Source organism: Dasypus novemcinctus, chromosome 6, assembly GCF_030445035.2.
Source record: "Dasypus novemcinctus isolate mDasNov1 chromosome 6, mDasNov1.1.hap2, whole genome shotgun sequence".
Taxonomy (NCBI): domain Eukaryota; kingdom Metazoa; phylum Chordata; class Mammalia; order Cingulata; family Dasypodidae; genus Dasypus; species Dasypus novemcinctus.
This window is the reverse complement of record NC_080678.1, coordinates 88,610,680-88,635,679: the sequence shown is the minus strand read 5'-3', so window position 1 is coordinate 88,635,679 and position 25,000 is coordinate 88,610,680. Positions and strand designations below refer to the sequence as shown.

The 25,000-nt window shown below is 54.2% G+C and overlaps 1 protein-coding gene across 1 annotated transcript in view; it reads left to right on the top strand.

Moving 5' to 3' along the window:
* The window catches only part of DRGX (dorsal root ganglia homeobox), a 33,012-nt gene that overhangs the window by 6,654 nt on the left and 1,358 nt on the right, over nucleotides 1-25,000 (top strand). Inside the window, exons 4-5 of the mRNA XM_004453592.1 lie at nucleotides 1,251-1,429; nucleotides 1,515-1,627. Coding sequence (XP_004453649.1) covers nucleotides 1,251-1,429; nucleotides 1,515-1,627 — 292 coding nt within the window. The remainder of the gene's footprint in view (nucleotides 1-1,250; nucleotides 1,430-1,514; nucleotides 1,628-25,000) is intronic.

Below are 25,000 nucleotides of genomic sequence, written 5' to 3'. Positions count from 1 at the left end.
TCTGCATTTTGCTTTGCATTTAACTGCCCTAAATTTAGAATATAGATAAAATCATTATTCAACGGTTGCTGATATGTGCAATTAAAAGCCAACTCCATTAAAAAAGAAAGAAAGAGACCCGAGTTAGAGGAGAATGAGAATTACGAGGTGGGCTGAGCTGGCCGAGGGCTCAGCCGGGGACCCAGGCGTGTGTCGGCAGACGGGCTGGGTGACGAGGAGGCAAGTCTGGCTGCAGGGAATAAAGGAGAGCAGGATTTCCCTGGCCTTAGTGAACATCTCAGGGGCCAGGCTGCCTGGCTGCTTTGAGGCTGTCCTTTCGCAGGTGCAGTTTTGGTCTCCAAGGATTAAGGAATCTGGCCCTTGACTTGTAAGAAGGAGCTTAGAGCAGGTGAATCATGGGCTTCCTCCTGCTGGGTAGGAAGGTGAAGGTACCAGCTCAAGCTTATTGAGCTGATCGATTGCCAGGCACTGGCCTCAAGCTCAGGGCTGCGGCTGCATCTCTGGGTTCGCCTTCTTAACAGTGTTTGGGGGTGGCCACTAGGATGATCCCCAAACAGTTTGGATGGGGGTTTCTGGCCAGGGCATGGGGGCTTCCAATCCTGGAGCTGCCATTTCACCCCAGATGACCTTGGGCAACTCAGTGAACCTCTCCAGGCTTAATTTTCTCATCTGTAAAATGGGAGTAAGAGGACGACCCACCTCCTAGGATTGTGGCAGACCCTAAAACCAGATGGACACAGGTGTGGAGTTCTTAGCCAGGCTGACCCCAGAGCCAGCGTGTGTAACAGGTCCCCGGGCTGATCATGGACTTGTAAGATGTATGATTGGATGACCTCAGGGTTAAATCACAGGCTTGGGGTCTGGTGTGAGGCCCTTGGCCCAAGTTTGCTGGAAAGGCCAAAGAGTACTTTTGGATTGAGAAAGTCCTGGGCAATGTTTTTTGAACTGCTTCGATCACAACCCCCAGCTGAGTGACGTTCGCAGTAACTCAACACGGAGCATTTCCACAGAATGCCTCGCTGTGGGCAGTGCATCCAATATTTTCTCTTATTTAACACTTCACTGAAAAGTCTGAACGGATTTCCTTGCGCACCGATCTGCTGGGGCAGGGAGGCTCAGTCCGCACACCCGGCTGCAAGGTGGGGTGCGGGCCACGGGAAAGGGGTCAAGCCCTGGGTTTCGGGGCTCGGCTCCTTCCTTCTGCCTGACCGTCTGCCTCTGGCGGGCGTGGGTTTCTGTCGGGGACTCAGGTTTGGTTCCAGAACCGAAGGGCCAAATGGAGGAAGACGGAGCGGGGGGCTTCGGACCAGGAACCGGGGGCCAAGGAGCCCGTGCCAGAGGCGACGCCCCCACCCGTGAGAAACCTCAGCTCCCCGCCCCCCGGGGACCAGGCACGGGGCAAGAAGGAAGCCCTGGAAGCCCAGCAGAGGTGAGGCCAGCGGCCCGGACTTGGGGGGGGGGGGCGGGGGCCCGGCCTCGGGCGGAGGTCTCAACGGGCTCTCCTCCCTCGTCAGCCTGGGGCGCGCCGTGGGCCCCACGGGGCCCTTCTTCCCCTCCTGCCTGCCGGGGACGCTCCTGAACACGGCCACCTATGCCCAGGCCTTGTCACACGTCGCCTCCCTGAAAGGTGAGTTTGGGGCTGGGCCGCTGGCCGGGTGGGGAGGGGCCGGGGACTGGCTGGTGCCTGGGGTGGGGCCAGCTCCCCCTCTTCTTTCGGGCACCACAGCTGGGACACGGGCAGTGCCCCTTTCATTCAGCGCTTGCGTGCGCGCGACACGGCCTGGCAGTGGAGGCGAACGCAGCAAGCAGCCCTCCACTTGCAGATGGCTGGTCCAGGAGGCTGTGGTTTCACAAGCGGCCACTCCGCTCACGGGCTCCCTCCTGTCCCGGCTGACAGCGTCGGGTGCTTTCCCACAGCTCGTGGGGGTCCGTGTGGGCTGGGTGGCCCTCTCCTTAGGCCCTCGGTGCAGTGGGTGCATCCCCAGGGACTCCCCATGGCCATTGGGCTCAGCTGCTGGGGTTTGTGGCTCTCTGGGACTTGCTCTGTGCCGTCGGGCTGGAGAGCTTAGCCTCGCTCAGGCCCAAGAGTCAGGGGGGGGGTTCGCTCCTGCCGAACCGCCGGCGGGGGGTACTCCCGAGGGGAGCACCGGTTCTCCAGGCGTGGGGGACGCGCGGTTGGGGAAAAAACCACGGAGACCGCTTGAGCGCAAGAACAGGTCTGCTTTTATTACGGAAGTACACTAGCTATATAGGGTTGGGTAGAGGGAGGGGCGTGATGAAAGGAGGGTTGGCTGAGAGGTTTGGAATAGGGGAGGGGAAAGGGGGAGTGAGAGCTGGCCGGATGTTGGGCTAGGCGGGAGATAGAAAGGGGGAGGGCAGCGCCGGCCAGCCGTTAGCAGCAAAGGCCTAGTCAGGCGTAGTCACCTTATCTAGGCCCAGTGGGCAGAGGCGGTATCACTTCTTGCCGCACCGTTTGCTACTGTGGCAAGCCGGGCGCCCTTCCTCCCACAGCTCTGTTCTCAGCTGCCATAGTTGTCTGAAGGTTGGAAACTCTTGGGGAGTGGTTTGTCAGGCGCAGAGAAAGCCTCTGTGGGATGGCCAGGGATTTCTGGGGTGCCCTGGATGGATGGGGGGCCCTTCAGTGCCTCTCAATTCCTTCCTTCTCTGAGCGGTCTGGGTGCCGTGCAGGCAGGAGGAGGGCTGGCCCACAGACGGTCTGCTGGGGCGGTGCTAGTGCACCCACTTGGGGCTCGTGACAGCGGCTGGGAGAGGGGTGCAGGCTACGTGGCCAGAACCATCCCTGATGTGGGAATGGGGGCCGTGTCCCCGGGGCATGCTTTGCTTGTCCGGTGCTAGGGTCTGGGGTCTCTCGGCCTTGAAGGGGTGGGTGGACCATATGGACACGGAGCGTGACAGTTTGCATAGCAAATGCGGTTCTTGAGGCTGAACGCGTCCCCTCCCTGCCAGAAGCCTTCAGGGTGAAGACTGCAGTGAGAAGGGGTAGTCTAGGGGTGCGGTGCTCCCAGGCAGCCCCGCTACAAGGCGCAGAGAAGCGCAGAGGCCGTGGGGAGCATGTTTCCGCTGGGCCTGAGCCCCCAGCAGGAGGAGGGCTCGGCGGCGCAGGGCAGGCTCCAGAGAACAGAGCCCAGCCTCTCAGCGTGCGGGAACAGTGTGTGCGAGGGTGCACGGGGGAGCAGAAGTGGGCTTGCTTGGAGGCTGCAGGAGCTGGGCGAGGCCGGAGGGCAGTGCCGGGGGGACGGGCGGGGGGCTCAGCAGGGCAGGGCTTGAAGGCCCCGCATGCCGGGCTCCCGGCGGGGCTTCTCATCGGGGGAGGTGGGGCCTCTGGGCTCGGCACCCTTGAGGCCTGGAGCCACGTCTGAGGGGTCCAGGGAGTTGGACGAAACCCCTTGCCCAGGAGGCCGGCTTGGCTCGGCTCCACCAGCCCTGGACCCTGGGGTGCCCCTTCTTCCTATAGATCTGGAGCCCAGGGGGTCCAGTGGGGCTGTCCCCTCACAGTGGCTTCAGGACACATTCACACGTCACCACGGGCTGATGGGCATTCCAGAGGGGGGACCCTCCCAGCAGGAGATTCCCGGTGGGACCCTGGCTGGTTCTGGCCAAGAGGCAATGCCAGAGTCCCTGAAGGCACGGCTTGCTGCAGCCTCTGCTGGGAGGGCCTGCCCCGCTGTGGAGAAGGTCAGTCTCTTGTCTGGATGTTATTCTCTCGCCCCTACTCCGGCCCCACGAGGAGGAGGTGATGGCCTTGGCTCTTTGCCACTGGAGACCACCGGGGTCTCCCCAGCTAGCCCAGCCCAGGAGGGGCTGGGGCCAGACCTGCAAAGGCAGGGTGGGTGGGCGGGAGAGCCCGCCCGGGACAGGGAGCTGGGCCAGCCCCCCAGTTCAGCATCAGAGCAGAAGGACAGGGCCCCGGGGCTGGAGGGAGCGGCTGGGCCAGGCTGGCCCGTCACACACACCTCGGTTTCCTGGCCCCTCGTCCTCTCCCTCTCTCCACGCTCCTCTCCCCGCTGCTTCTCCCAGCCTCTTCGGCTGGGCTCTGTCCTCTGGAGCCTGCCCTGAACCACCGAGGCCTCCTCGTGCCAGGGGGCTCCAGGGTTCAGGCCCAGCAGAAACGTGCTCCCCACGGCCTCCGCACTTCTCTGCGCATTGTAGGGGGCTGTCTGTGAGCGCCGCACCCCTAGACTACCCCTTCTCACTGCAGTCAGGGGCGGGAGCTGTTCTGAGGCCGGGTGGGTAGCCACGTGGAGAGAGGGACTTAGGCAGGGGTTGGCTTCTCCTCCCCAGTGCGCATGCGCCCCTGCTCGTTTGTGGGAGCCCCATGGCCCTCTTGGCCTAACTGGCGTTTTCCCACTTTGGAGGGAGGCTGGGTAAAAGACACGTTTCTCTATTGTAGGAGCAGTGGGAGGCCGGGGGGAAGCTGATGCAAGCTCTCGCGGGTGTGCAGTGAACTGGGGGCTCGTGCCGATAGCGGCCAGGTGGGGATGTGGGATCTGGGTTTTTATTTGAAATTTGCCCCTTTTAAAAATGTTGCCTCCGAGGCTTTGGGCGGAAGAGGGAGGCCGGCAGTTTGGGGCCCTCCAGGTCAGGCTGGCCGGGGCTTCCCTGCCTGCCCCGCCCCTGGCGGGCAAAGCCCCTCTCAGCCCCTGCTGCTCTCTTCCTTCCCCTCCATCCATCCTGGCTCCAAATCTTACTCATCTGAGACTCATGCCCTTGTGGCCTCACTGAGTACATTGGGTTTTTGGTTTGAGTGTAGTAAAAAAACCCACCAATTTAACTGTTGTTAGGTGTACAATCTAGGGACATTAATTATATTCACTATTTGTGCCACCATCACCAAAGCCTCGTCATTCATCCAAACAGAAACTCTATCCCCACTAAGCCACAACTCCACCTTCCCCTCCCTGCCTCCAAGCCCGTGGCAACCTCTGATTTACTTTCTATCTCTAGGAATTTGTTTATTCTAGATATTTCATATAAGGGGAATCAGACAGTATTTGTCTTTGTGTGTCTGGCTTATTCCAGTCAGCATAATCTTTCAAGATTCTTTCAGATTGTGACGTGTAATCGGAACTTGGTTCCCTTTTTGCAGCTGAATAATATTCTGTGGCGTGTAGAGACTGCACTTTGTTTATTGATTCCTCTGTCGATGGACACATGGGTTGCTTCCACTTTTTGGCTACTGTGAAAAATGTCATTGTGGACGTAGGTGCACAGATATCTGTTTGAGTTCCTGCTTTGAATTCTTTGGCATGTGTACCTAGGAGAGGGGCCGTTGGCATTTGAATCTTTGGCAAACTAAGTCTCTTTGGAAGGGAGGGGAAAGGAACAGTCATTGCAAACCTCTTCTACACTCTGCCAGGTGTTCCACGTGCGCACTCCCACTTAATTCTCTCTGAGCTGATGACTGATGATGACCGGGTGTCTTTACATTCTCGGGGCACCTGGCTGCATGGGGGGCCTTTCTGAATGCGAGCTTTCCCGAGCTGGCGTCTTTCCAAGTCACCTGGCCAGCGGCTGCCGTCCGCCCTCCCAGGGGTGCTGGGCGGGTCCTGGAGACATGCATGGGGAGCCTTCGCCTCGGGATTGTACCTGCTGGCAGCCAGGTTCAGAATGCCTGGTTGTTTGGGGGTCCCAGAGGTGGGGGTCCAGGCTGGCTTTATCACTCCTGAAGCCCGTGCCCTCTTCTGCTCACAGCTTCCCAGGGTGCTGAAAAGCAGCTCATTGGTCATCGGTCATCTGGGCCCGGGGGAGGAGCGACCCGGTTTTCTAGGGCCTGGGCCGGTGCCAGGAGCTCTTGGCTGAGATGCCCCGGGCTTGTCGCCTTCCCTGCATCCTCACAGGGGGTTGGAAGAGCTGGTGGCTGACCCAGGCTCTCCTTCTTCGGGGCCTGGAGTACTCCGGCACTTGCAGGTGCCTGGCCAATCTTCTGGGTCCATTTCTCTTTTCACGATTGGGAAACCGGGGCCCCCCTGAGTCTCTTGCTTGAATGTCACCTCTTTAGCTTGGTCTCCCCTTTGAGGTCCAAGCTGCTTTCTCAGGGACCCGCATGTCCCTTGGGGCCCTCCTCACCTGCCACCCAGATGCCACAGTCATCACTGTCACGCAGGGCATCCCTGAGGGCTTGACCACACCCCGCTTCTCCCAGCAAGTGAGGACAGCAGGGCGCGCGCGGGCCGGAGCCCGGGGTGGGCTCTAGACTCACCCAGGACTCTCGGGGACCAGGGCCATGCCAGCTGAGCACTTGCCCCTTCCAGTCCAGACATCCCAACCCCCTTCCCTAGGCCTGGGGCAACTTGTAAACGGCCCAGAAAGAGGCTAATCAAAGCTGATTTCAGCTGCCAGACCCAAGCCAGGCTCTGCAGCTCCAGATGTGCCCTGCAGTGGGCCCCAGGTTCTGACCCTCTCGGTTCCATCCCCCGGGCCCCAGGCTGGAGATTGCGATGCCAGGCATAGGGTGCCTGATGCTGCCTCGGCGCCTGCGAGGGTGGGAAGGAAGAAGCAGGGCCCCGGAGGCTCTGGAGAAGATCAGTTCTCCCCACTGGGCACAGGATGCGCCCCAGCCTCGTGGTTCGGGCCCCGCTTCCTGCAAGGGCCCTGCCTGTTACAAGCCTTGGAGCCCTGAGCCGAGGTCCCAGCCCTCGGGCTCCAGCCTGGGTGGATGCCTCCAGTCGCGTCCTGGAAGCAGCGAGAGCGCCTCGGGGCACGGTGGTGGATACGTGGCGTTGTCACTGCGTCCCTCCAGTGGTGGTCCTCCAAGTCCTGTCGTCCTTTGAGATAGTTTCATGGGCGTTCTCTGGCTTTGAAAATGTTCTGCCTCTGCGAGAGCCCTCGGCAGACCGGCCAAAGCTCTCGGCTGACGGGGACAGAGAAGCAGGTGGACCAGGGGCCCAGAGTGCAAAGGAGTACGGCTCGGAGGCCCCTGCAGTGAGCGACTCCCAGAGCACAGAGCTGCGAGGCGACGGCCAAATCCCCCGTCGAATGTGAGCGCAGGGGTATGGGTGGGCGAGGAGGACTCCAGAGGGCTCCTTCTTCCACCCCAAGCCAGCACCTAACAAAGCCCCCCCAGGGCATGCAGCCTCTGCTCTTTGACTCCTGGGAGGCAGGAGAGAGGAGCAGGCCGCCAGCTTGTTTTCTGAGCTTTGACACACCCGCCGAGAAGTCAGCAGCTGAAAGCTCTGGAATATAGTTTTCTTAGGAAATTACAGAGAGGAATTTTCATCCCGTGGAGCTGACTCTTGAGGCGCAGGGGTTGAGGGGGCAGCTGGAGAGCTGGGATAGCCAAGAGCGGCTGGAAGTAAACGCCGGCTCTGGGAATCCGTCCAGTCTAGGAGGGGCGCCGAAACCTTGCTGAGCTCTGCCCTCTGCCCGAGCACCCTCAGGTGAGCTGGGGCACTGGGGTGTCTGCCCTGTTCCCGGCCATGTCCCCGGGGCTCAGTCAAGGTCATTGGAGATTCAGCTCTGAGCTTGGGAGTTGGAGGACGCCAGCTGGGCGCGCTCGGGGGTGGGAGCACGGCTCCGGCAGGGCGCGGGAACGCTGCGTAGGGAAAGGCCGGCAGGGCAACGGGCAGCCGTCCCAGGGCTCGAGGTGCGGGCAACGGGAGGTCGCGACCCCTCCGCGGGGTCAGCCAAGCACAGCCTCCACGGGCGGGGGCCGGGAAGGCCGGTCAAGGAGGAGATTGCTGACAGGGTCAGCGCCAGGCAACTGACAGCACCTTTGGGGGGGTTCCTTCGTCCTCTCCTTGTTCAGCAGCAGAGCAGGGTGTGCGTCGAGCCAGGCCGTGGGCGTGAAGCCTGGCTTTTGGGGCGTGGGCCTCGGCTCCCTCTCCTGGAAAAGGGGGCTTTGATCACGGGGCCCAGCGAGGACTCCCTGAGTTAAAGCAGGGTTTGAGGAGCTCAGCCAGTTGTGATGGGCCAGTTCCCTCCGACCTGGTTTCCAGCTGCAGCCCTTGGCCCCGCTCACCCTTCAAGACCCGATGGAAGGCCTGCTGTGCCCAAACTTCTCCCGTGTCTCTGTCTTCCGTGCTGCTGAAGATGGACCCCTGGCTCCACAGCCTCCAGCGCCCCCGTTTTCGGCCACACTGGGGCTCCTCCTGTCCCTGCAGGGAGTCGCTGTCATGGAGCCCGCCGGCCCAAGCTTCGCCCCCAGGGACTAGCCGGGGAGATCCTGCAGGGCCCTCCCAGCCGACTGGGCCCACAGCGGCTGCAGGGGTGGGTGTTTCACGGACAAAAATTAAAAGGACCCAGCACCACCAGGGAAGGGTTGCATGAGAAGAGCAAAGCCCTGCGCAGCACGGAACCCCCTGCCCTCACGGCGGGTGGGCGCTCACTTCCTTAGTGTGGAGGAGGTTGCTAATGGCCTGGAGAGGCGCTCGGCCGGCTCCTGGAAGCACCGCCGCCGGCCCAGGCCGCTCACCAGGCACTTAGCGCGGCCGCCCCTGACCTGTGCTGGCAGCCCTGGGTGCAAGGTGGAAAATAATCACAGCTGCTGGGGAAGAGCTTCCATCCCTCACCCCGGCCGGCTCTGTGGGAGGCACGGTCCCGCTCCTGGGTCGGGGAGCAGCTGGCTGGGCGGTGGACATCACGGCTGACCATCCCCAGCGGGAGGGAGGGCCGGTGTGACGGGGTGCTCACGGCCCTGGTGTGGCTTGGTTCTGCTTGGCTGGCATCAGGAGGGCGGGGCGAGCATAGCAGGGAGCAGTGGAAGGAGGCCCGGCCCTCCGGAGGCCATGGGCTGGGGGGGGGCTGGAAGGAGACAGGCCGGAGCTGAGGCCTGACCCCCTCTCCCCACACAGGCCCATGGGCTCAGCTCTTGGTGGATGTAAGGATGGAAGGAGAGGCCAGTGGTAGCTCCGCTAGTGGTGTGGGCACACACGGTGCTGAATAGATGCTAGCTGCTTTTAAGTTGGAGCAGCAGCCCCGAGCCTGGCAAGGCGCGTGGTGGGCGAGTGTCGGGCACAGGGGCCGAGCAGGAGGGGGTCAGGCCGTGTCCTTCCTGAGGGCAAAGCTGCTGTGGGCAGGGACACGCCTGCCCCGTGGCTCCGCGGGCTTCCAGATTGTGGGGCGGGAAGGGCTCTATCTGCTGACAAACGTTGCCCCCGAAGGCTGAGCTCAGAGTGGGGGGTGGCATCTTCCTCCCCTGAGCCCCGGAAGCATTTCCTCCCCTTGTTCCTCTCTAAGCACTCTTTTGTTTGTGTTTTTTTTTTTTTTTAAGTTTTTACCATGAGATAGGACATGCATTAGAGCAAGTCTTAAAACACAAATTCAGAGCTTAAGCAATGAAGCAAACACCACCCAGGTACCCAACCCCACTTGCTCATCTTCCCATCACTCTTCCTCCCCCTAAACTGCCCCCCCCCGTCCTGTGACTCAGGGTCACCGTTTCCTGGGTTTCCCTCAAAGCTTTACCACCTGGGTCAGCATTCCTAAACGCTACCGGGTAGTCTTGATTTTTTAGAACTTTATATGCTCATTTAAATAGAAGCAAACGGCACGCATTTTTGTGGGTCTGGCTTGCTTTACTCAGCATTCCGGCTGGAACATCTACCCCCTGTGGTTAGGTTTAGGACAAACTTTCTTTCTTTGCAGGTGACATGATCACTTTTCATTCTGTCTTCTTGCCTGATGGCGCTGGCTAGGACCTCTAGGGCAGGGTTGACTACACAAGTGGTTGGAGCAGGCAGCCCCCTTCTTTTTTAAACAGCCTGATGGACATACAGTTCACAAGCCATACAACGTACCCATTGAAGTGTATAATGTGATGGTTTTTAGTATCTCACAGGTGGTTTTTGGTATATTCCCAGAGTTGTACAACCATCATCACAGTCAATTTTAGAAAATTTTCAGCTCCCCCAAAGAAACCCCATACCATCAACACTCCTCATTTCCTCAGGCCCCCCGGCCCCCAGCAGCCCCGGGTCTGCACTCTGTCTCTAGGGATTTGGGATATTTCATATAAATGGAATCATACAGTGTGTGGTGTTTTATGACTGATCATTGTCTTCTTTTTTATGTACTAGTCAAAGTTTCATTTTTAAAAAGTTTTCCAAATACAAAGAGTTATATAAATGTTTAACCATGTCATCATTTAAACCACAGATCTGTGTTAATGGTAAAAATTCATTACCCGATAATAGAAAGAACATAAAGTTGACTTCAATGACAATAAAAAGTAGGAATGCTAGTTTCAGATTACTGAGTACAAGTGGCTAAAAATTACAGTTTTAAAAAAGGCACAATAACATAATGACCTTTATATTAGAAGAGCATTACAATTTAATGTATCTAGTCTGGTCACATTATAATAAAATGTTGTTTTCTCTGCTTTTTAGTTTCTTTTCTCAGTAGTAACAGCTCGTTTTATGCCATTGCCAGCATTTTAGAACCATCTCCTCTACTAGATAAAAATTTTTCATTTGCATTTGGAGTTTTGAGTCACTTTAATTTACTATTTCTTATTCCGTTTGTATTTATTTGTAATTATTAGCAAGAATTATTGCATGTGTGAGTATCTTCATTAAAATATTAAATCATTCTAATGAAGGTCATACCTTTTTTTTTTTTTTTTAACCTCTCTGGTGTGTTACTCTCTTTGTTCATTGCTAGTTGATCAACTTTTTCTGCCTTTAACCACCCATTGGTTTAAATTCACGGTCCGGGCACAGGATTGCCATGATGTACCCATAGCTGGGTGATATTTCTGTTTTCATAATGCTGTGAGTGTTTTCAAAGAGTCCTTTAAAAATGTCTGATGGTGGAGGCTTGGGGGTAGCTGTTATTTCTTTTCTTCACCTATGGGACTTTCAACCACATGGCTGGGAAGCTTGGGTGCTCAGGAATCAGGAGGTGCAGCCTGGAGCGTGGCTGGCTTTATCTGGTGGTGTGACTTGGCTCGAATGCCCAAGGAGGCTTCCTTCGCGTGTCCCACTTCTCAGTGTGCCTCTGGTCTCTGCCTGCCGGGGTTGCTTCTCACTGTTCAGTGTCTAGCTGGGGCTTGCTCAGCCTGCAGCTGACTTTCCCAGCCTGTGTCTTATTTTTGATTTCAAGGGAATGTTCTCAGCATTTTATTATCACTTTGTTGCCTTTTTGTCTTATTTAGATACCCTTTACCAGGTAAAGATATTTTCTTCTTGTCTTAGTGTCCCAGAGTTGTATTTTACTATAATTTTTTTCTATTTTTTTGAAGATTTTTTATTTTTTAATTTATTTCTCTCCCCTTCCACCCCAACCCCCCTGTTGTCTGCTCTCTGTGTCCATTTGCTGTGTGTTCTTCTGTGACAGCTTCTGCTGTTGTCGGCGGTACAGGAATCTGTGTTTCTTTCTGTTGTGTCATCTTGTTGAGTCAGCTCTCTGTGTGGGCAGCGCCTTTCCTGGGCAGGCTGCATTTTTTTTAGCTAGCGCTGGGTGGCTCTCCTTACGGGGCGCACTCCTTGCGCGTGGGCCTCCCCTATGCGGGGGACACCCCTGCGTGGCACGGCACTCCTTGCGCGCATCAGCACTGCGCATGGGCCAGCTCCACACGGGTCAAGGAGGCCCAGGGTTTGAACTGTGGACCTTCCATGTGGTAGGAAGACGCCTTAACCACTGGGCCAAGTCTGCTTCCCCCTCATTGTCTCTTTTGTTACTTTTTATAAATGGCTAGATTCAGTTTGGTAATATTTTGGTTTTGGTCTTTGCACCTATGGTCTTGAGGAGATTGGCCTGCAATTTTATTTTCCTGTAATCTCCATTCCAGGTTTTGGCAGCTCTCCTTAATTGCAGTTAGCCCAACACTTAGTGTAATAAAACAGCACCTGTTTCATTACCTGCCCTGATCCGAGGATTGACCTGGCTCTGCCGGGCAGTTCTGCTGCTGCTTTTGCTTGACATCTCTTGCCAGGCTGCAGCTGAGGCCGACCACTCAAGGAGCCTTCGCTTGTCCGTCTGTTGTCTCGGCAGGGATGGCTGGAAGGCTGGCACCTCGTTCTCTCTAAGTGGTCCTCCCCATGGGTAGGTTATCTGGGGTTGCACGGCAGTTGCTTTACAAGATTGCAAAAGGGCCGAAGATGCTGGTCTTAAACCTGGAACTGGCACAGTGTTACTCCAGCCGCCTTCTGCTGAATAAAGCGGGTTACCCCTGGAGGGACTGCACAGGCAGTGCACTGGGGTGTGGCTCCATGCCAAGTCCCTCAGACCTCGTAACATGAGTTGGGGTGTTGGTCTTGGGCCCACATTCCCCCCCATCCCGACGATAAGCACTTCAAGGGTGGCCCTTTCTAGGTCCTTCCAAGCCACTCATTCTGGCCCTACCATGGAGCCTGGGGCAGAGCAGGGTGTAGCGATGTTTGGATAAAGAAGGAAAGAAGGAAATTGGGCACTAGGGGAGAGTGCAGGCTGCCTCGACCCCCGGGCTCTCCAGTGCTTTGCTCCTCTCCCACCGATAACCGCGCTGCCAGCTCTGAACCAGCGACCAGGCATCCAGTGATGACTTAGCTGTGTCTCTGCCTCACAGGATCCCTGCGGGCTGAGAGGTGGGTTCAGGGAGACAGACAAGCCAGCCAAGAATTCTGTCTAATCAGGTACAGTTACGTGCTCTAGCAGAGGTGAAAAAGCAAAACAGCATACAAACTGTAGGGAAGCACAGAGGAGGGAGGGGCTCTTTCTCCCTGGAAATGAAGAAGGCTTTACAGAGGGGAATTTAGGTTGGGTCTTGCTGGGAGTATAGGAGTTGACCAGTGGATGATAGACCCTGGGGCAGAGAATGGGATGGCAAAAGCACTGTGGGTCCAGAGAGACCTGTGGTCCAGGGGGGAGGATCACGTGACCTCGTGGGCAGCGTGGGAGCTGGAGTCCAGATGGCCAGGACCCAGTACCACCTCCCTGGTAGGTTTCTGAGATGGAGCATCATGGGGCAGAGCATCCTGGCTCCTGCAGGCACTTGCCTCCCAGTGGGAAAGCCTCCCAGCCTCCAGGACAGCGCTGAATGTGGCCCACGAGATGCTGCAGGAACTACAGCTGGCCGGCCTCTGAGGGTGGAGGTTTGGAAAGCAGGGTGTTTGAGGGGCAGAAGTGGGTCAGTGCCACCAGCTGGATGTCGGAGAAGTCCCTGCTGCCAGGAAGACAGGGTGAGGGCCCCAGAGCTCAAGACTTGTAAGGACTCTCCTCCATGAGCATGTCATCGCTGCTTCCCTAGCACACAAGTGGGGAAACCACGGCCCAGAGAAGGGCCAGGACTGTCCAGCACACACAGTGAGTCTGCCAGAGGTGGGAGCAGGAGGCGCGCAGAGGTACCAGCTTCCAGCCCACAACAGTCTGCTCTGAGTTGATCCTTTGTACAGACACCTGCTGTCGTTCTCCGGCTTTGAAATGGCAGCCGGCTTTCCAGGAGCCATCTCCATGTGTGCCAATGGGTTTGCCCTTCCTGCTAATAAATGGGGTCCCGGAGTGCAGGGGACGGAGCAGGGGCTTCCGCTTGTCCCCAGACACAGGGTGAGAAGCTGTGCATCCCCAGGGCTAGGAGGGGAGGAGGCCTTGGCGCTAACCGTCACCCGACTGACGCGCGGGATGGAGTCCCTGACTGCACGGGTCTTTGGATCTGCATTGCTTGTTCGCACCTCGAGGACGTCCAGGCGGCAAGGGGGCCTCCTGCGCAGGCGGAGACTATCAGGCACCAGGCACCGGCCCTCTGCTCCTGAGCCGGCTCCCTCCGTGGGGGTTCGCCGAGTGACTGCACCAAGGACATGAGCCAGCGAGAGCGTGGGTGGAGGCTGAGTCAAGGCAGGGAGGAGTTAGGGTCAGGGCCGTCTAAGGAACCTGCTAATTGACTTGGGGATTTGGGACCTTAGCCAGATTGGGCAACGTTGTCAGGACCCCGACTTTTCCTTCCGTGGGGTGCTGAGGGAACTTGGAACCTGGGAGGCGGTGACACTGAAGAGCCGAAGTGCGCTTGGCCAGGAAACGTAGATGGGAGGTGGCTCAGCTTTTCTCCTTCCCTTCCCTCCTTCTCCAAAGAGCCGCTGAAGGCTTCCCCTGTGCCAGACAGGGACAGTTTGTTTTTGGGCTCAAGAACGGGGAGGTGAGAGATGGAGATGAGCGCTTGCCCACAAGTTTGAGGTGAGGGGTGTAAAAACTAAGCACAATTCATAGAGGAAAGGGGATGGAAATCATAAAGGAGGGACAGAAGAAAAGGATTTCAGAGGTTCCTCACTAGAAGGCAATGCTTCTGGCTGTGAATTTGACCTTGGTGGGCATTTGATTTTCATAGAACAGACTTAGCCACAGAGTCAACAAAAATCTATGCTTAACTATTAATATTCACCCATGTTCCTACTTAAACTTACCGGTTTATGACTCATGAAATGGTTTAATATTATTTTCACCATATAGCAGAAAGAAATGAACTATGATATTTGAGTTAAATATCACATAAATCCATATATTCATTTCCTTGATCGACTTTGTTATCTTTAACCTGGACATTAAAAAAAAAAGGAGTGTCTGAGAGTTCTCCTTGTAATCCAAATTATAGTTTACGTGCCTTTATGATGAAAATGTGCTACCAGCAGTGATGAGACAGAACTAACTTAATTTTTCCTGTCAGACTCTGTAGTAGATCAATTAAACTGCCAAGGAGATCAAACATTTCAGACTGTATTTATTACATTAAGTATTTATGTCCAGGCTAAGCCTTTAGAACATGATGTCATATAGGAATGCAAGCCGATTAGATCAATTCAGCAGAATCGGCTGTAACTTAATGGAAATCTAATTGTGTGTTTTAATTTAGTGTCCAGGAGGTAGTATGTTCTCCAAACAGAAGCATTTTCAGGCCACATTTAAGGGCCAAGGCGGTTCTGACATTAGACTTGGGTGATGGCACCTGCTGGCATGGAGGCAAGTGCATGGCCGCCAGCTGGGGGCTGGGCAGGTGCCAGGGACTCGGCCGCTCCCAGGTGGGCAGAAATGTTCCTGCGGAGGCTCTCTGGTGCATCTTCAGCCCTGCGCTGTCGGCCAGTACCTCGAGGGCAGACCGGGCCATCACGGGCAGACTTGGGGTCGTAGCTGGACGGTCTTCATTCCTTAGCCACTTCAGGGGCCTCTGTTCCAAGGAGGACTCTACTCCCATCATCTGCTTGAGAGGAGAAGAGAAATCACAGTCAGAGGAAGGACTTCCTTTTAATGAGAGCAAGACCTTGTCTGTTTAGAAAAGATGAAAGTGACCGTAACATACAAAGAGACACAGGAAAAACCGTTTACAATCTTAGCACCCAGAACAAACCACTGGGACAATTTTGGCATCAATACTTCTGTTTTTTTTACATTTCTAAATGTATACATATCTCCAATAACTTTATATATTTTTTAACTGTATATTTATAAACTAAAAATTTTAATTTTAAATTTATATTTTGTTTAGAAATAAATTGATGGATATATACATATACCTATGTATATATACCTATTGTGTGTGTATATATATATAAACACACTATGTACACACACATGCCTATAAATCCATTTTGATATTTGTATGTACATATGCATATACACACAGACATTATGTGTACATATATATGTATGCATGTATATATAGACCTGTCCATATACCAAAATGGGTCATACTGACTTACTGCTTTTTAATCTACCTTTTTTTAAGTTAAATTTTTAAAATCAATTTTATTGTGGTAACATACATATAACATAAAATTTCCCATGGTATCCATTTTTATGTGACCAATTCAGTGGTGGTTTTTGCACTCACGATGTTTTGCTATCATCACCACCATTTGTGACCAAATTTTTTTCATCACTCCAGGGACTCTGTATCCATTAAGCAATAAATAACTCCCCATTTCCCCTTCCCTGCTTCTGGTAACCTCTAATCTATGTTCTGACTGTATGAACTTGCTTATTCTAGATATTTCATATAAATGAACCATAGAATATTTGTCCTTTTGGACCCGGCGTCTTTCACTCAACATGGGGTCTTCAAGATTTATCCGTGCATAGAATATATCAGAACTCCACTCCTTTTTATGGCTGAATAATATTCCACTGTCTGTATGTATCACATTTAGTTTATTCATTCATCTGCTGATGGGCACTCAGGTTGTTTTCACCTTTTGTTTATTGTGAATAATGCTGCTATGAACATTGGTGCACAGATATGTTTTCATTTCTTTTGGGTATATACCTAGGGGTGGGATTGCAGGGCTATATGGTAATTCTATATTTGTTTAAGGAACCACCAAACAGTTTTCCGCAGTGGCTGCACCATTTTACATTACAACAAAAATGTACAAGGACTCCAATTTTTCTGCATCCTCACCCACAGTTGTTATTCTCTGCTCCCTTCTTTTATAAAAAAATTATAGCCATCCTAGTGGGTGTGGTGTCTCATTATGGGTTTGATTTGTGTTTCCCTAGTGATTAATGTTGTTGACCATTTTTTCATGTGCTTATTGGCCATTTGTATATCTTCTTTGGAGAAAAGTCTACTCAAGTCTTTTGCCCATTTTAAAATTAGGTTATTTGTCTTTTTGTTGGTGAGTTGTAGTCTTAATCTGCTTTTAAAACTTGGTATTAATTTTCTTGGCACTAAACAGTCTTCTATAATATGATTTTGCAATTACTACAGTATATTCTATACTGGTGATGATAACTTATTCAGCTAATTTCCCATTATTCACTTTTTATTGCTATATGCCAACCTGTGATGACTTCCTTTGTAGCTAATTTAATTTTTAGCACATTCGTAAGTATAATCTTTTGATAGATGAAATAAAAGAAACAAGAAACAGAAAACTGCTCCTCTTTTGTAGGGTTCCCAATCTGGAAGTCTAGCTATTAAAAGATGGGACTTTTAAAGTATGCTTGAGCTTTCTCTTCAAAATTCTTTTTTTGCAGAATAAATTATTAGACTTTTCGGTCATGTGGGAAAGACTTCACTGAGGAACAAATATAGTTGTGAAAAGAAGTGTCGGTGTTGTGCCTAGTGCAGAGTGGACGAGCAATGCTGATGGGAATGCTTATTGTTGTACTGGCCAGCCAAGGGGGTACTGATGCAAAGTACCCAAAATCCGTTGGCTTTTATAAAGGGTATTTATTTGGGGTAGAGGCTCACAGGCACAAGACCGTAAAGAGTAAGTTACTTCCCTCACCAAAGTCTGTTGCCATGTGTTGGGGCAAGATGGCTGCTGGCGTCTGTGAGGGTTCAGGCTTCCTCTTCCTCTTCAGGCTCCGTGGTCCCAGCTTCTTCCAGTCTCAGCTGTAGGCTGGCATATGGCTTGTCTCTCTCCCCGGGTCTGTGTCTCTCCAGGCTCAGCGGCACCTGTAGAGTATCAGGCTCCTCTCAGGCTCGTCTCTCTTTCCGGGGCCTCTGCTGTGTCTAATGGAGCCTTCTCTCTCCTCTCACGTGTCTGCTTCTCTGTGCGTCTACTTCTGTGCAAGGCTGTTTTATCCCTGCACGCCCTAATGACTGGGCTCGAATCAAAGCCCTTCTTAACATGATTTAATCAAGGCTGAATCTACCACAGTCAAAGGATATCATGCTCAGAGGAACAGACCGGTTGATTAATATAATCAAATATCTTTTTTTTTTGGAATTCATAAATAATAGCAAACTGCCACAATTGTATACACACATATCTTTATTGCAAATTCCATTGGTGCCTTTGGATTTATTACTTGGGGACACTGTGAGAAGGACGAATCTAGTTCTTCAGCTGGCTGTTTAATTGGAAATTGGAATAAGCTGTGGATTGTTTGTGACTTAAAATTGCCCTTTAATTTGCATGAGATTGTGGAGATAACTTTTTTTAAAGGATTGAGTACTAGGTGCTTCCTGTAATGTATTCCAGTGGTAGGTGTTAGTAGCTCTTTTTTTACAGATAAGGAAACAGAGTCTTGGACAGAAGGAGAGCGGGCCGTGAGTAGTTAGTGCTGGGACCAGCAGTCACATTTCAGGGACCACCTTCCGGCTTCATCAGGCAGCACCTCGCTCTCTGGGCGTTACAGGATTTTGAGGGCGATGGGTTGGTTTGGGGTGGACATTGTCTAAGGTATCTTCTTCCTCTCCCTGACTTGATTCCGGAATCAGCATCATCCCGTCACCAATAGTTGTAGGCTTGTCACGGATTCCAAAGCCCTTTCAAACATCATCTCTTACAATTCCAGTGACCATTTTTCCTGTGGGTCAGCGGTGGCCTCAGGCGCTCTGAGATGTGCTCCCTCGCAAACGAGGCCCCCGGTTGCTGTGCCTTTTCAGGCTTTTTGGACTATGTGTTATAATACCCCGTTTCTTTTCTCAGCATTGCTCCCCAGTGGGTTTACCACTAGCAACTGTGATTCTTTCTCATTTGAGGTGGTCTTGTAAATTGAATCTGGCATGTCAAGTCCTGTGCAACAACTAACGTTAGCAAGGCATTTGCCAGAAGAATCTTTAAGCTCGTGAGGACTTTGAGTGTGATTTTCTTGGGCAAAGTGTAGGAGTTTGGGGCCTGGATTTTCACTCAGTAACTATCTGCTCCACAGGCGCTCTAGACACCGCAGAGCTGTTAGCTCCGTGCTGCCTCTGGCTTCCAGTAGCCCCTGGCAGGGGCACACAGCAAGGCTGGCTGTGCTGCGGAGCCTGAGTGCACTGGGCCACCAGGGGTCAGCTTTATAAGCACCTTATTGGTGGAGAGCACTTTTCCTTTGTGAAAGAAATGGTTATAGGATTTTGGGGACACGCCAGGTGTTGGACAAGTTAAGTTAGATCCCAATCAATTAACGCCTACAGAAACAGGTTTCAGTTGGAAGCAGAACTCGGTTTCGTAATTCACAGCCCATCGTAAAATCCTGGATCTTTTCGTTGAGAGGAATCTAAAAACTGGTTTTGTCCAATAGTCCGTCGCGTGCTCGAAGGTTTTGTACACCCTCCTTGCAGAGGGGGCGGATGGGAGGCAGGACTTCCCTCCAGAGGGCCCCCTGCATAAGGGGACGAGAAGGAAAACTCCTCTTCCTCTGCCTTCCGCCCACTGGTTCCCTTCTACAACTCGACCCACCCGGAGGGAGCACCCTCGTCTTGCACAGAACCGTCCTCAGCTGCCCGGGGCTGTTACCCCACGTCCACTGCGCGCGCGCCGACTCCAGCGTACCAGCCCCGGTTCTCTCCCCTCTGCACTCTCCCTCCCTCCCACCAGTAGTAGATAATTCTGGAATGCGTTCTATACGCAGGCCCTGTTCTAGGTCCCAAGGTCCAGAGACGAACAAGAGACGTAAGGGGCTTGCTTTGATGGGGTGAGTAAAGAAAAACAATAAGCGAGAGAACAAACGCACTCCGTGGGGTCGGGAGAAGGGCCACGAAGGAAACGGCGAGCGTGGCTAGCGGGCCACAGTGGGTGTGGAGCTCCCTGGGTGCCCAGCAACGTGCACCGGGCCACCGAGCTGAGACCCGAAAGAGGAGAAGGAGCCAGTCGTGCAACGGTTTTGAGAAAGAAGGCTGCGCAGCCCAGGGGGCAGCGGCAGGCAGCTGACTCGAGGGGCACGCTTCAGGCATTCGGGTGGCCCTGGGCCCCATCGAGGCGGCCGGTCCCAGGAAAGCTTCGTGAGTCCTTCGAGCCTGAGGGTCTTGTAACGCATGGGCAGTACCTCCCACCTGGCGGGGCGTCGGGCAGGGTCAGCGATAGGGTCCCGCCTGTGGCCGGCACGCTGCAGTTCCTAGGGTGGTGACGGCAGTGTCTGTGGGGGGATTCCCGAGAGGTCAGGCCCTCGTGGGTGGAGCGGGACTTTACCCTCCCTTTTCGGCAGGTCCTGCCTCTCTTGAGACAACCCTCCACCACACCGGGTGGGGCCGGCCTGCCCACCAGCAGCGCCACTGAGCTGCCGCTCCCTTTGCGCAGCGGGATCACCCCTGTCGCCCCGTTCGACCCGGCACCTTGTTTGCGTGCGGTCTCCTCTGCTCTGCAGGTGGCCTCTCCCAGCCGTGCCCAAGTCCGTGTCCTTGCCTGGCACGATGCTGCCGTCATCCAGGGCCGGGCAGGGGCACGCCGTCCTCCCTCCAGACCCCCGCAACGCCTCTCCTGAGCCTCTTGGAGGCAGCCGTCGGGGCACTTGAGAGTCGGCCGAGGAGCGCCGGCCACCTCGGACGGGACTTGTAGCTGCTGTTCTGACTGGGGGAGTAGAGCGGGCCGGGGGGTGACGTCCTGCAAAGGGCTGCAGCCCAAAGAACCGTTACCCGGGACGCCTGGCAGGCTGGGGGGTGGGGGGCGTCAGCCAGCCCCCAGAGGTGAGGCGGCCTGGGGCGGGTGCAGGAGCAGGATGGGCCCAGTGACCCCGGAGGTCCCCGCATCAGCATCCCAAGTGGCTCAGGCCTGAGCTCTTCTTTGGCCCTGGGAGTTTGTAACAACAGAGTTTCCCAGCACAACTGGGTCCATCGGGTCCTCAGTTTCTCCTTCTGTCTAGTGGAAGATGCTGAATTAGGAGATGTGCCCAGACTTTGCTGCCAGGATGCCTCATGTCGTCAAAGTGGCTTCCTGCTGCCTGCGGTCATCTATTCATCCCTGAGTCATAAACATTTAACTCACTCCTTGATACTTAGTAGAGTGTCCAGGCCTGGGGAGCATGTCGGGTCCTGCCTTTCAGAGGCTGGCCTGATGCAGGGCCAGCTGCCCTCCCCAGGTCTCCTGACGTGGCCCAAGCCATGCTCCTGCCTGACCTCCCTCTCGGGGCAGCTCTGAGCACCCAGCCCCTCTCAGTCCACCCTTCTGATGGAGCCCAGGGGTTTTGTCTTCAGTCTTCCCTCTTTTAATATAAATTTAAAATAAAAGTCATGTTTCTGAGTTTCAAAGAAATCTGTATTTACTGTAGACAAGTGGGAAAGTTTCTGCATAAACACAGAGAAGACAATAAAAATCCTGGGGATCTCAGTCCCCAGAGCTGTCGGCGTCTTAGAGGCCTGCCCCGTGGGAGGGACGGCTCCTGGGCTCCAGCTTCCTGCCCAGCTCAGGGCACAGCGGAGCCGCTGCACCCGTGGGAGGCAGAGTCCCCGGCTGACACAGTGGGTGAAACGTCTGTGTCGTGGCCTCTGAGAGAAGCAGGACGGGCAGACCTGGGGCTTGACCAAATGCACTTTTCGTTTCTTGTCCCGTAAACTCCTCTGCAGCATCTTCCCCTGTCCCCTCCTTAGGTTAGAGAAGAGCCAGGAGGGGAAGGGCTGTGCAGCTGACCCCAGAGTCCCCGGCCACCTTGGCCTCTGGGGTCTGTCCCCCCGTCTCCACTTCTGCTGCCTGCTGCACTGACCCTCAGCCGACGTCGAGGCAGGAGGTGACGGCTGCCAGCTAACCTCCTGGTCGCCTGCAGGAAAGCGGACGGGCCGCCGGCGGTTCCAGGCCAACTCCGCTGTAAACTGGGATCTTGGGCTCTCCGGGGCCTTGGTTTCCCTGCTTGGAAAGCAAGGCTGAGTCCTGGTGGGTGGCAGGGTGGAGCCGGGGCACATGGTGGGTGCTGGCCCAGGCCAACTCGGAAAGGAGGGGGCTGGCACCTCAGGCATCCCAGGGGGTGCCAGGGACCTGGACATGGAGCTGGAAGCCTGTCCCGGGAAGTAGCGTGGGGATGCCCCAGCTGCTGGCATCGCCTCCCGAAGGCTGACTTCTACAAGGAGGCACCGGGCGACCCTCTCCAGCCCCCAGGGGTGGCGTGAGGTAGGGTGGGACATGAGCGTCATGTCTCACAACCGTTGCTGTAGGGCAGATGGCAGGACTCCGGGTTCGGCACGGCAGGGTGCAGCTGAGGCTTGCCCGTGAGCGTGCTCCCCATCCACTTGGTGGCCCGGCTGTGCTGGAAATGCACTGCTGAGTGTTTCTGTGACACAGCAGGTTCTGTGCCGGACCCTGGAAGACAGAGCTGACAAGGAAACTTGAGCCCCTGCCCCAGCAGCTCAGAGTCTGGGGGGAAGCTGGGTCTGCACCCAGTGGCCCCAGTGCTGCCAGGAGGGCAGGCCAGGGAGCGTCCGAGGGAGTCCCAAAGGATGAATTGGAGGTGTCCCGGAGATGTTCTGAGGACAGCAGAGCACATGGGGAGGCTGGTGGGAGCACAGTGGGCCGGGGGAGAGGTGCAGGGAAACGCTTCCGGAGAGCTCAGCCATGGTCAGACGGAGCGTCACAGGTGAGGGGGTCTTGGCTAAGTCTGGAAGGATGAGCAGGATGGGGCCTGGGAGTCAGGGTCTTTGATGGTGGCTGGGTGGAGGGGAGAGAGCCCCGCAAGGTGTGTTTGACCAGGGGGTCTGGGGATCTCTAAACAGCTCTGTGTGGCTGGTGCAGGGATGGCGACCTTGGAGATACAGACGCTTGTAGTCTCTGAGATTTGTCTGCTCATCTCCCCAACACTTCAGTCGTGGGAGCTCTCCAGCTCCAACAGCACTAGCACGTCAGGTGCAGATCTAATGAAGGGCTGCGTGGGGCTTGTGCATACTTCAGATCTCGGTCTTGTTCTTGGGTTCCAGGGCTCATCCGCTAGAGCCTCCTTCTCTTCTTCTCCCTTCCCCATCCCACTTCCCTTTCTCCTCCCTCCTTCCCCACTCCCTCCCTCCTAAAAATATTTCCCAGGCCTCTCTTGCCAGGCGCTGTGCCAGGTGCTACTAGGTGCTAGTGAGCGAGACAGAGTTGGGAGCCTCCCACCCGGGGGAGGGTATAGAGAAGACATAAACAAGCAAACCGTTAACATTCCAAATATGTTTATGGCAAATGCCATGAAAGATGTGAGCAGAGTGCTCTGATGGCCATAACCAGGGGTTCTGCCTCAGATAAGAATGTCTCCAAGGGCTCCCTGAGGAGGCAATGGCTAAATGGGGCCCTAAAGAAAGAGAGAAGCCATCGTGAGAAGAGTATCGTAAGGCAGAGGGGCCTCTTCATGGGCAGAACCTGGCTAAAGGCTCAAGGTGGGAGCACTCGGTCCTCTTTAGAGGCTAAGAAGTGGACCCCAGAGCCCTCCACCTGCTATGAATTCCAGCTCCACCATTCATTTGCCAAGAAACAAACTACTTAATCCCATTCATTTCCTAACAGAACTTTCTTCATAGAATTAATGTGAAGGTGAGAGGAGTTAAGCATAACATGCTTGGAATGCTGCCTGGTACACGCCAGTGCTTGGAATAGTTGGTGATGATGATGATGATGACAATGATGGTGATGGTGGAGGTGATGATGATGTGATGACAGTGGTGGTGATGGTGATGACAATGGTGATGATGGTGATGATGGTGATGATCCTGATGATGGCAATGATAGTGATGATTGTCATGATGATGATGATGGTGATAACAATGATGATGATGATGATGGTGATGATGGTGGTGATGGTGATGATGATGGTGATGGTGATGACGATGGTGATGGTGGTGATGATGTTGGTAATGATGGAGATGGTGATGATGGTGATTGTGATGATGGTGATGGTGATAATGATAGTGATGATGGTGATGGTGATGATGATAGTGATGATGGTGGTGATGGAGATGGTGATGATGGAGATGGTGATGATGAGAGTGATGATGATAGTGATGATGGTGTTGGTGGTGATGGTGGTGATGATGGTGGTGATGGTGATAATGATGGTGGTGATGGTGATGATGATATCGATGATGTCATGGTGATGGTGGCAATGATAGTGATGAAGACCATGATGATGGTGATGGTGATAACTATGATGATGATGGTGATGACGATGGTGATGATGAGGATGATAGTGATGACAATGATGATGGTGATGATGGTGATGGAGATGATGGTGATGACAATGACAGTAATGATGGCAATGATGGTGATGACAATGGTGATGATGATGATGGTGATGATAATGGTGATAACAATGATGATGGTGATAACAATGAAGGTGATGATGGTGATAGTGATGATGAAAATGATAATGTTTGAGGATCTGAAAGGGGGCCTGTGTGGTGCATAAGAAGGTATGGAGAGAATAGTGAGGCCAGATCATGCATGGTCTTGAAGGCGACAGTCAGGAACTTTTATTTCTTTTAACAAATATGGATTTTAGTTCCCTAGTAATTCCAATTTGCAAGGACTTTTCCCAAAGTCTGTGAGCACTTTCAGAAAGAGCAGTGGGACTTGATGAAGAATGGAAGAGCTGATCTTGCTGTCCCTCCATCAGAAGAGGAGAAGTGCCCGGTGGCCATGGCTGACCCAGTTTCAGGCCTCAGAGACAGGCACTAAATTCCACCCATCACTGGTAGTGCCGAGACAGGCCATTTCCTTCCTACCTTGGTCACTGTTGCTCAGGAGCTGGCCCAGGCTAGCTGTGGGCAGAGGCTGTGGGCATGTCATATCCCATGGAGTGTAGGTGAAAGTCTGTGCAGCCCCTGCAGTTACTGTGACCCATACCTGGAGGGGCTGCCAGAGTCCCTGGAATCTGTCTAAAGACAGGGGTTGGTACCAGCCACTGAGCACTTCTCAACCTCTCCCCTTGGACGGACCTCTGAATTACACAGCCCAGATGGGACTCTTTATATTCTCCCACCCCCAACTTACCTCTCCCTGTTTGTCTCCATCTTGGATATGGCACCTCCATTTGTTCAGAGTCATCTGAATCCTTTCTCCCCATTGCACCCCATCTCTAACCTCTAGATGAACCCACCATCTGACCCCTTGGTCCAAGCCACCAACACTGTCCCCGATGTAGATGCAATCATGAGACTCTACTCAAAACCCTCCATGGCGTCCCTTCTCTGCATCCTGCCATGAGCTGTGGGCAGTCTGGCCTGGGTGACTCACAGACCCTCTCCCACACTGCCCCCTGCAGCCACTAAGCTTCGGTCTTTCCAAATACCTGGCTGCTCCTCGAACTGGCGTGTTCTGTCCCTGCCTCCTGTACTCTCTTCCCTCTACACATGATGCTTTTTCTTAGATAGCCACATGGCTCTGTCTGCCTTGCTCCTTCAGGTCCCTGCTCAGGTGTCATAGCCCGTGCCCTTCCTGGCTTCCCCTTCCCCATGCACGTGTCCTCTTCTGGC